The sequence below is a fragment of the Mangifera indica genome, chromosome 17 (assembly GCF_011075055.1).
Source record: "Mangifera indica cultivar Alphonso chromosome 17, CATAS_Mindica_2.1, whole genome shotgun sequence".
NCBI classification, from domain to species: domain Eukaryota; kingdom Viridiplantae; phylum Streptophyta; class Magnoliopsida; order Sapindales; family Anacardiaceae; genus Mangifera; species Mangifera indica.
In genome coordinates this window covers 360,078-372,254 of record NC_058153.1, presented here as the reverse complement: position 1 = coordinate 372,254, position 12,177 = coordinate 360,078, and the positions used below count along the sequence as shown (strand labels likewise).

The window sequence follows — 12,177 nt, the reverse complement described above, 5'->3', positions numbered from 1 at the left end:
GATTTAAATTGGATTCGAAAATAATTTAGTATTAGATTATATTTGACTAGCTCAAACTCAAATATTTAAATCGGTTTGAACTCAGTTCATTTATGAAAATAAATCCAAAATATTCAATTCTTAACTTGAATTTGACTTGTTTGATCTAAATTAAAATTTAAATTTGAGTAATTTGAATCAAATTCATCCTTAATCAAACTCTTTTGACTAAATATTAAGAATAATAATATATATATTTAGTTTTAAATATTAAAATAAATATCCAAATGATATGTTATCTAATTCAAAATTACATAATAATATATTATTTTAATAGTCAATTTAGCATACAAAACTACCCATAAATAGTTTTGTCCAAGAATTAAATACAATTATCGTGATACACATGGTAATTATTGACCAGAGAATTTAATTATACAATAATCCTAAAAAGCAGAATTATAGCTAATATGCTATGATTAGTGGGGAGCACGACTAAACTTTAATTATAGATCATATTATATAATATATTTTTTTATCAAAATACATAAATGAGAGAATAAGATGTGTACGTATCATCCCCGTGATCGTCACATAAATAATGTTTTTAGTGGGATATTAATTAAAATAAGCATATTTTTTTTCCGTTTATACCTTTTTAGGCACACGCACAGTTCTTTGACTTTTATAAGCAAATGCATTTTTAATCTCAAAAATACCCTTCGGCCCTGTAGGTGTCAGCGTAGCCTAGCGCGGGAAGTTTTTGAATAAGTTTATGGGATGGTCAGTACGTATAGGGTGCGTGCGAAGTGCGCGCGGTGCGTGCACAGTGCGCGGAGTGCGTTTGCAGTGCGCGGAGTGCGCGCGGTGCGTGCGGTGCGCGGAGTGCGCGCGGTGCGCTCCGAGTGCGCGCGATGCGTGCGAAGTGCGTGAACTGCATAACTAAAAAATTGATTATTGTTAATCAACTACAAACAAATTTAAAAATAAAAATTGATTTGAATAATTAATGCATTAAATTGTTAGCTTGAAGGCAGATGAAGATATTTACTCCGCAAACACAGTTTCACCTTTTCATTCTTTATTTCACTTTTATCAGTTGACTTTCTCTGATTCATCTTTGTCTCATTTCACTTGTTTCAATTGATATTTCATCTGGTTAATTGAAAATTTTGATAAAGATGATATTCATGCTTGGATTTGGCGGGCAATGGCATAAAGAAGGTCATCATGATTTAAAATATATTGGTGGAGTTCAATCGTTAGTTTCAGTAAGTAGAAAAATCGATTACAATAGATTTATTGAAGCAGTATCTTCTCGTTTAAATATCGATACAAGTTCTTTTGAAGTAAAAATTTATATGCCAAATCCAACCGAATATAGTGATTTGCCATATTTATTAAAAGATGATTATGATATTAAGATGATGATGAAGTTGTCTAGCTCACAGAGAAAGTCTTCTGTATTTCTTGAAGTGGTAGCAAACCAAATTGAGCAACATGTAGAAGATATACAAGCTAACAATCAACAACAACATCCAAAAACAGAAGGATGTGATCAAATAGGCGACGTTAATCGTGATGATATTGAGGTTGGTGTTAGTTGGAATCCTCATCAAGATTGGACATATGACGAAAGAGATACAGCTGAAGGATGTTATCAAATGGGCGACTTACCAACAAATGATTTTCGTTCTGGCGGAGAAGATGAATATCATGCTCATGACGATGGTGGTATCGATTATAATTGTGTCAATAATATTAATGGTCCCGAAGAAGGTGTCGATAACACAGGGATTGGTCCATCAGGGTTAGTGCATGAAACTTCAACACATCATGGTTCAAATCCTTTTTTTGGTGTTCCAGAGCCATATAGAGATATAGAAAATGAAGTAAGTCAAATTCATTCAGTTGCACCACGTGATGGCAGATTCAAAATCACAGATCAATTCGCTTCTAAACAAGTTTTAATTGACACCATATGTAGGGATGCATTGGAAAATGGTTATCAATTCAAAGTATCAAGTTCTAATAAAAAGAGATGGGATATAAAGTGTTTGCATGAAGGGTGCAAATGGAAAGCAGGAGCTGGGAAGTTAAGTAACAGTGATGTTTTTGTGTTAAAGAAGTTTGGAACACACACTTGTCCTCGTGATATAATTAGACCTCATCATAGACAAGCGGGTAAAAGGGCAATGGGAAAAATATTACAGTCATTGTTTACTGCAGGTGACCGTGTATATAGGCCAAAAGATATTATCACGGATATAGCAGATAGATATCGAATTGATATCTCTTATACGCAGGCTTGGCGTGCTAAGAATTGGGCTTTAAATGAGATAAGAGGTTCGCCAGAGGAGTCATTCAAACTATTACCGATATTCTGTCATAACTTTGAACAACGAAACCCTAGCACCATTACACAAATAGACACGGATGAAGATCATCGATTTCATTTTGTCTTTATGGCTTTAGGATGTTCAATTAGGGCATTTCGTGATTTTTGTCGTCCGGTCATCTGTATTGATGGAGCATTCTTGAAAGGTCGATATTGGGGTACACTTTTTATTGCAGTGGGTAAGGATGGAAATAATCAAATTTTTCCATTAGCGTTTGGCATAGGAGGAAAAGAGGAAACAATAACTTGGAGCCCGTTCCTTCGAGCTTTATATCGGTGTATTGGAGATATCCCTAATTTAGCAATTATTTCAGATAGACATAATGCTATAATTCGTTGTGTGAGAGAAGTATTTCCGAATGCACATCATGGGTGGTGCAACCATCATATCAAAGGAAATATGCGAAGTCGGTATAAACAAACAAAACATATCGAAGGATTATTTTGGCGAGCTGCGAAAGCATATCGAATAGAAGATTTTCAGGAGGCTTTGCGGATGATCAGAGCTGAAAATCCAACTGCAGCAGCTTATCTGGAAGGTATTGACTATCAACGATGGGCCCGTGCATACTTTCCTGGCATTCGATATAATATCATGACTACAAATATTGCTGAGTCGTTTAATGCCTTGGCACGACAAGCGCGAAAATTGCCAGTGATGATGCTTCTGGAATTTTTGCGCTCAACTTTACAAAAATGGTTTTATACTCGACGCAATATGGCAGGTTGGAATAATTTTTTTTCAATTATTTCATACTTTTCATAATTTATAAATGAGTAACATTCTGTATTCGTTTAATTATGCAGGTGCTTGTAGTCATTCTCTAACTCCATGGGCTGAAGAGAAGATGGCTAGTCATATCCAAAAGTCAGCTAATATGGTTGTCAAGCCGATAACAATTGATCGATATGAAGTACATGCTCCGAGTAAACCTGTTGCTATAGTTGATCTTGCTAAAAAAGAGTGTACATGCAGAAAATTTCAACTATCACAAATAGCATGTACACACGTTGCAGCAATCGCCAGATTTCAAAAACTTTCGCACTGTTATCCATGGGTGAATAAGTATTACTCAGCTGAATATTGGCAAGCAGTATATAGAGAAAGTGTTGAACCATTGGGTGATCCATCAGAATGGGTGCAATCAGAAGAAATACGTATAGTCCACCCACCTCAGATGGGATATCGACGTTTTGGTCGACCTTCCAAACACAATAGAAGGCCATCGCAAGGGGAGGAAACCCGTCAAGTTGAATGTAGTCGGTGTCATGAAAAAGGACATACGCGATTAGTTTGCACAAATCCTTTGTCAGGTGTCGGGTCTGCAAGAGGGGTGTAAATTCAAATCTCCTATTTCTTCTATATTTTGTTATTTATCGTTCTACTTTTGTAATATAATTAGCCCCTTGTTGACGGTAAAAAGGGATATGGTAAGCTGAACAAAAGGGATATGATAAACTGAACAAGCGAAGAATTGCATTGACTGATAACTCAATTGTCCAGTTTGTATTGTTTATTGTTACTTTCGATGTTATTCTTTATTGTTACTTGTGAGCAATCTGTTTGGAGGGTTGCGCATTGTTTATTTATGTGATAGGCTTATATTCCTTTCTTCAGAAGGGTTGTTTTGATTGTATTGGTTTGTTTGATTGAGTGAGCAGGCCGGCTAAGACATTGCTTAGCACCATCACGGGGCTGAAAAGGTGCGGTGCGCGCGGAGTGCGCGTGCGGTGCGCGGAGTGCGCGCGGTGCGCGGAGTGCGTGAGTGCGCGGAGTGCGCTGAGTGCACGTGCGGTGCGCGCAGTGCGCGTGCGGTGCGCGGAGTGCGCGCGCGGTGCGGGAGTGCGCTGAGTGCATTTGCGGTGCGCGGTGCCTTTTACATCATTTGGCCAAAAGTATTTGCTTAATCGATTTTTGCTTTAAATTATTTCTGTTTTTATAAAAAACCAAAAAATGATTATTTCATGTTTCAATTAGAAGGAATTGATTTTTCTTGTTAAATCGAATGAAAATGAAATGCAAACCAAAGTTATAATTTTCAGTTAATTACTCCAAAATTACGCAAAATTAGAATGAAGAATCCAAATTTTCCCAAGGCATTTTAATGCCTTTACATAACCATTTGGCCAAACTCATGAATAAATCAATCATGTCATTACCTTTTTACAATAAAATTTTGGCAGCATTTCCCCTGTTTATTTAATATTTCCCAACCTGTTATCAAATTAAAACACATCAATATATCGCAATCAAACACTTCAATATCAATATTTACGCCACCGATACTTCAATTGCTTTCATCTAACCATCAACTACTATCACTTCATCCAACCATTAACCAACCAAATATATAGTAATAAAATGACAAAAATCAATCACAATACAACAGAAACAACTAATAAAATGATAAACATAATATAAATAAAATAACACTGATAAACCATAACATATAATCATAATTCAATCAATCACTCGTATGCATCAGGATATGAGTTCCCTCTGTGTTTCCATATCTTGGAGGCAACTTTACATCGCATGGAAGATGCATTAGTGGCAGTAAAAAGCAAATCACGTCCGGTTGCAAGATATTCCAATATATAAATAGTAAATATCCCACAATCACCGGAGGCTGTACCCTGTTGCGGTACATCCGTTCGTCTTCTGATTGTCAAGGGCTCTGTCCGAGGCTCAACACCCTTAACTTGCCAATAACTCGTTGTATTAATAATGGTTGGAAGATAAGAATAACGTGTCATCGCCCGAGAGAAGCTATTCGTAGATTCAAAGAAAGTCGATGATGAGTCATAAACGGTTAGAATCCATTCATTTAGATCCAACTCACCACATGCCCAATGCTGACATTCAAAATTAATTGGAATATAAACCTGACAAAATAACAATAAGTAAATCAAACAACCCTAAACCAATCAAAAGTAAATCAAACAATCCTAAAATTTATTTATTAGTCAATAACATTAAAATATGACAAACCTTATCCACATAAGCCCATGGGATATAACCACGATCTAAAATTGGATCATTTATTCCTTCAATCGGGTCTAGAAATAACCGTGGCCACTGGTAATTATCAGGTCCAACTTCTTCCCGATTCTTGATCTCACGTGCCAACCACCCATCGAAAGATGTCTCAAGACAAGTCCATTTAGCCGATGGAAATGCATGTCGCAACACCACCAAATAAGAATCGATATGCTATATCATCAGATATATAAATATATAGTAAAATCATTACAATAACATAATAATAGATATATAAACAAATAATCAGTGAATATAATTACGAACCTGATCCGTCAACCACTGATTATCTTCACATAATGTTTTCCACCAGTTAATTTTTCTACATAGCCCAAACAAAAAAGTGTTCGCTGCAACTTCAGGACTTTCCTCGTACCATTTTAAATATTCTATCATATTATAGCTTTCTCCTTTCGGGTGTGAGGGTTTGAATACTTCTCGTGCACGACGCTGTCTCAATGGATCAGTGTATGGACTCCGAAGCGACCGACCCTTTTTTACAATCCTTCCTCGTAAAGTCTTACGAGTATTGGATCGTTGTTGAATTGGTGTTTCAACCAAACCGTCAGTTGATTGCGGAAGTTCCATTTCGTCCTATCCGAAAAACTGAATCTCCACTTCAGCATCATCCTAAAATTTCAAAGGAAATATTATCAACAATCAAAAAAATATAATCACAAATTTTGAATAATGAATAATATGGAGAAAAATTTACCTGAATGAAATGGACTGCGTTATACGTATGTTGCAACTCAGATAACTTGGCTTCTATTGACGCTTGACGTGCTTCAAGATTGGTTTGCCGTTCGTCAATATTTCCAAATCGCTCATCAACTTTTTGCATAAACCCTTCAATGAGATGCTGAAGTTGATTGAATTTATCTTCAATATTCGAAGTAAGACCAGGGGTAGTGACATGGGGGGTTGTTTCTGTAGTCGGCTGAAATGATGTCATGATGGGGCTATGCATAGATGGAGCTGATATGATAGGACTGCAGATAGGTGTGCTTCGATGCCTATGTTGCTCTGAAAGTGGAGATTGGATTCCAGGAGAAGAGCTTATAGGAACACGGGCATTATCATGCTCTTCGTTTTCACCGACATACTCTATAACATCATTGTAGCATGACAACTGTTGCTCGGTTGTGGATGGAATCAAAATAGAAGTCACAACATCCTACAAAATATAATAAATTGGTTAGTCACAAAATTTTAAAAAATAGATATTTAATAAATACATATATAGGATAATAACATACTTTCGAAGCTTCAAATATTCGATAAACATTCTCCCAACTTGGACCTTCCAAACTCTTCCATTTTAACATTCGAGGAATACTGTCTCTACTCTTACAAACTACGAAACGCCCTAAATTATGTAACGTTTCGTATATCCAAATCTACAATATTAACAATATCATATTAAATATATATCTTTAATATAAATATATATTTAACATAAAAATAAAATAAACAATAACATTGTATTACCTGAAAAGCCTCTACATATCCCATTATCGCATATGATACAGTTGGGATATCCTCTGAAAAAGGTGGATATGCATCACAAATTTCCTCGTATTTTTTCTGTAGATTTCGACTCATTGATTGTGTAGTCATCTTCCAAATAGGTATCGCCCATGGATATCTATTAAAAGCATCCCAATCATCAATGATACTTAATGTATGTTCTGAAATGGCCTTCCTATTATCTGCTCCCATTAACCCATAGTGAAGCAAATATAAAGCAGCTATTTTTACAGCATCCTCATCATTATTTCCCCATGCTTTTTCTTTAAAAACTTTGACCAAATGACTATAGGTTACATGCTTAACCCCTGAAAAATACTTATTCCTTAACTCTAAATCTCCTATTATTCTATCATTTATATCCATTTCTTCACCAAATTTTAATCCTGTTATCAGAGCAAATTCAACAGGACTAAATCTACAATCAACTTCATTCAACCGAAACCAAAACTCTTCACCTAATACTCCCTTATTAATCTGTCGGAATAATACAGAATGAATAAGAGGAGAACTATATTTAAGAATTTCTAAATTCAAAAATTGCCCCAAACAACATTCTTTAAACATTCGTTTTTGCCGAGGAGTAAGTGAAACTCTGATATGCTTTACTGTTTCAACATGGCTTCTAACTTTGATTATAGCAGTAAAATTATACGCATCATTGAAACGCCGTTCACCCGGCTCATTATTAACTGAAATTGCCTGAACAGAATCCTGAAAAAACAGAAAATTTGCAATATAGGTATAAGTGCGTATGGGGTGCGTATGGGTGCGCGCGGTGTGTATGGAGTGCGCGCGGTGCGTACGGGGTGCGCGCGGTGCGCACGATGCGTACGGGGTGCGCGCGGTGCGTACGGGGTGCGCGCGGTGCGTACGGGGTGCGCGCAGTGCGTACGGAGTGCGCGCAGTGCGCGCGGTGCGTGCGGTGTGTGCGCGGTGAGAAATCCAGTGCGTTTTCCTCTCCGTCGTCGGCAACAAAGAAAGAATAAAATCCAGCCAAAATAGTAAACTCAAACTAAAAGCATGCATCCAGAGATCCACTTACCTCAGACGAATCCGACGACATTCTCGATCCACGATCTCACAATGCCGATCTCAGTAAAGCCAGCCAAAATAAATAGCACAAGATGGGTGGGTTTTTTAGTGTGTTTTGGAGGTTGGGAACCAAATGGGCTGAATAACGCACCACGCACTTTACGCACCCTGTAACAAATATCCGATTTTGAAAGTTTTTTTTCTTTTAATTAAACAGGAGTAAGCTGAGGGGTATTTTGGGAATTAAAAATGCATTTGCTTATTAAAGTCAAAGAACTGTGCGTGTGCCTAAAAAGGTATAAACGGAAAAAAATATGCTTATTTTAATTAATATCCCGTTTTTAGTATCAGCCCATGCGTTGGATTAGTTTAACTGGTTAGTTGGACTTATAATGTTATCATGACATAATATGGAAAAATATAAAAATGGAGTTTTATCTATATGACTTCATCAAGACGTCATACTTACGTAAATATGATGGTTAGATTGATTTGTTTTGATAGTTGAATTGTGATGTAATTTTATTTTTGTCAAATTCAACCCTCAATTTGAACCATTAACTAAAAACATGTTTTAACAATTACTTTTAATAGGAGTTTTAAAACAAAACATATAATAGGTTACCTATAGATCCTCTCTTCTATTCTTATATTTATAAATTATAGACATTTGATTAGTGTTAAATTCAAATCAATTTAGATTGAATTCACTCTTAATTCAAACAATTTCAAAATACATTTGCTCTTACTATTTGTGTTTTCACTCTAGATTAGCATAAAAGGGATCTAAAAGTGATTTACCATAATCTGGTCCTTGCTGAAAAAGGCGGCTAGACTCATTGTATGTTATCCACCAATTGAACTTGATCTAATTTGTCTGAATTATTACATCTTGATAATCAAATTAACGGTTAATTATTACCATAGGAAGGCCCAAAGACTTATTTCAGCTCAAGGCATATGAATTAATTTTTAAAAACTTAAACACTTATTTATTATTTAAAATTTATTAAATTTTTTGGTAGAGTTAAGAGTAAAATTATTTTACTAATAATATTAAAAAATTATAATTTTATATTATTTCTCTTTTCAAATTTTGAAAACTAACAATTTTATTCCTACCTAAATATTTCAAGTTTTAAAAAATGACTATTTTCCCATCACCTAAGCTTTTCTCTTCTCTCCTCTTTGACCACCACACCATCACCTGTGTCATCCTCTTCCCACCCTTACTATCGAAATTTTTTGAATGGCCGTTATGGGAGGTTGTTTGATGAAGAGACGCGTCTCTTTATCAAACGAAGAGACGACGTCTCTTCGTCGAATAGCCTCCCACAACAATCATGCTAACGATTTCGATAGTGAGGGTGGGAAGAGGATGACATTGATGACGGTGTGGTGACCAGAGAATAAAGAAAAGATAAACCTAGGTGGGGGGAACTAGTCATTTTTTAAAACTTAAAATGTTTAGGTAAATATGAAGTTGTTAGTTTTCAAAACATGGGGAGGAAAATGAAATAAAATTGTTGGTAAAATAACAGTTTTATCTTTAGCTCTAGTAGAAAAATTTAATAGATTTTGGATAATAAGTGGATATTTAAGTTTTTAAAAGTTGAAAAGTATGAGTTTAAGATTTTACCATACCTTCGATGGGAATAAGTCGTTTGACCTTATAGGAAATTACATTTCCCATCCAAGCTTTGGTTGGAAAACACTTTTCTATTCTTTAATTACCTAAATCATATTTTCTTAAAAAGAAACTCTATTTAAAAAAAAAAGAGACGAGTGATATAGGTAGAAAATAATAATTTCATCTTCAAAAATTTTGAAAACAAAAATAATAACTTTTTATAAAATTTGCTTCAATGTTTAAAAAATGATATCATTGTTACCGATCATGCCATGTCATGGTGAGAAACCAAAGATAATAAGGGCTTGAAACTACTAGTAGACATTGAGATCAAGTGTGATACAAATGTTGTGATATTTGTAAAGGCTAAGATTGAATCACCAAACATGTTGGTGAAGGATAAATGTGTGATAGAGATCAAATATAGATGATGAGAAAAAAAATGAGAAGGCAAAAGGCTGAAAATGGTGCAATGAACACTAAGGGTGGGTGTGAATGTCGAATCAATATAGAAAATGAGTCATTAGAAGCGAGAATAACAACTATAGTTTTGATAGGTTATAAGGAAAATGAGAGTGAAAATAAAGGAAATGAGATAAAGGGGGTTGTAATGTAAATTTGATATTTATAAAATATATTTTTTAATTTTTGTAAATGAGGAGTGATATGTTAATTTTGAAAACTGAAAAAATATTAGGGTCCTTAGGAATAATATGACAATTGTAATTCTTGATATAGTGAAACAATTAGGGTGAAAAAGTGTTTTTCAGTCAAACCTTGGGTGCGCATGCGATCTAATCTGCTCTTATTATTAAATTACTAGGCACCAAACATATCTAATCCAACCCCAACCAAAACACAGTACATCTCTTACTCATAATTGCAAGAAACGACGCCGTTTTCTCTTTAATCACCGGCCTCTCAGTTGCTTTTGAAGACACAGGCAACTCAACGCGTTGAGGGCTCAAGCTCAATCTCAAACCCTCGTTTCCTCTCTTTAGCCTATGCGTTTTCTTTGACCTAACAAACTCTCTTCAAAAGAGTATAAATAACTGTTCACAGCTTCAAGATCTGTCTTAAATTGCACAAATCCAAGGTCAGATCTCGTTACTTAACTATTCGAACTCGATTTCGCTGGCTTGTTAGGGCTCTCAAAGTTCTGATTCTTCTCTTCCTTTTTGGTTTTTTCTTAGTTTGTTTCAGATCCGGTAAAAGAGGATTGAAACGGCGACGTTCCTGGTAACAGAGGTAACTCAGTTCTGGCCTTTGAGGTTTTGCATTAGAAATGTCGATTTTGCCTAAGGGCGATTCGATTCACATTCGTGAGGTGTGGAATGATAATCTCGAAGAAGAATTTGCTTTAATTCGTGAAATTGTTGATAAGTATAATTATGTAGCCATGGATTCTGAGTTTCCTGGTGTGGTTTTACGTCCTGTTGGGACGTTCAAGAATATAAATGATTATAACTACCAGACTTTGAAGGATAATGTGGATATGTTGAAATTAATTCAACTGGGGCTAACGTTTTCGGATGAAAATGGGAATTTACCGACTTGTGGGACAGATAAGTTCTGCATCTGGCAATTCAATTTTCGTGAGTTTAATGTAACAGAGGATATATTTGCAAGTGATTCGGTGGAAATGTTGCGCCAATGTGGGATTGATTTCAAGAAGAATAATGAGATGGGTATTGATGTAAATCGATTTGGTGAGCTTCTGATGTCATCAGGGATTGTGTTGAATGATGGTGTTCACTGGGTTACATTTCATAGTGGATATGATTTCGGTTACCTACTCAAGTTGTTGACTTGCCGGAATTTGCCTGACAATCAAGCAGGATTCTTTGATTTGATCAATATGTATTTTCCTATGGTTTATGATATCAAGCACTTGATGAAGTTTTGCAATAGTCTTCATGGTGGATTGAACAAGCTTGCTGAGTTGTTGGAGGTTGAAAGGGTCGGTGTATGTCATCAGGCAGGTTCTGATAGTTTGCTCACTTCTTGCACATTTAGGAAGTTGAGGGATAACTTCTTCAACGGTTCCACAGAAAAGTATGCAGGTGTATTGTATGGTCTTGGTGTTGAGAATGATAAGACTACTAATTAAAAGATAATACATGAGTGTGAGCTCTGTTTTCTCCTTGTATACTTTGGCAAAAAGATTGTTGTTTTAGTTGTAACCTTTCTTGTTGTTGTTTATGTAACTGAAATCTTAACTGGTGTTGTAGTTTCTGTTTCATGTAAATTATTGCAGTTAGTGTTTCAATAATAATCTTAATGATTCCCAACTTATTTCGATGAAGTTCTTTTAGAATTTTCTTCATTATGTTGAATGTTGGTCTGTTTAGCCCATGTTGTCACTTTGTATCTGCTTTGGAGACTGAACTACTACTTATATGGATGAGATTCATTAAAATTGTTTCTACCCATAAACTGATCCACACTTTGCACGGTCCAGATTGTGTGAATAGGAGACTTTGTTTCTAAATGTTGTTTGTTACTCTATTCTCGAGGGAAAACAAACCATGATTGCCATCACTTTTTTTTTGAGGTTTGTACTAG

General features: G+C 35.5%; 2 protein-coding genes across 2 annotated transcripts; both read left to right on the top strand.

Moving 5' to 3' along the window:
* The first annotated feature begins 1,403 nt into the window (after positions 1-1,403).
* Positions 1,404-3,717, top strand: LOC123200834. Its single transcript, XM_044616230.1, has 2 exons — positions 1,404-3,102; positions 3,185-3,717. The coding sequence occupies exons 1-2, from the start codon at positions 1,404-1,406 to the stop codon at positions 3,715-3,717; spliced, it is 2,232 nt and encodes a 743-aa protein (XP_044472165.1).
* Positions 3,718-10,456: 6,739 nt separating this feature from the next.
* On the top strand, positions 10,457-11,907 carry LOC123201151 (probable CCR4-associated factor 1 homolog 7). The gene is made up of 2 exons (XM_044616614.1): positions 10,457-10,708; positions 10,806-11,907. Exon 2 carries the CDS (start codon positions 10,898-10,900, stop codon positions 11,720-11,722), a length of 825 nt encoding a protein of 274 aa, XP_044472549.1. The 5' UTR covers positions 10,457-10,708; positions 10,806-10,897; the 3' UTR covers positions 11,723-11,907.
* The last annotated feature ends 270 nt before the right edge of the window (positions 11,908-12,177 follow it).

Coding starts and splice junctions, on each gene's coding strand:
- LOC123201151 (XM_044616614.1), top strand. CDS start 10,898: ATGTCGATTTTGCCTAAGGGCGATTCGATTCACATTCGTGAGGTGTGG.
- LOC123200834 (XM_044616230.1), top strand. CDS start 1,404: ATGATGATGAAGTTGTCTAGCTCACAGAGAAAGTCTTCTGTATTTCTT. Junction 3,103..3,184: donor TACTCGACGCAATATGGCAG/GTTGGAATAATT, acceptor TTAATTATGCAG/GTGCTTGTAGTCATTCTCTA.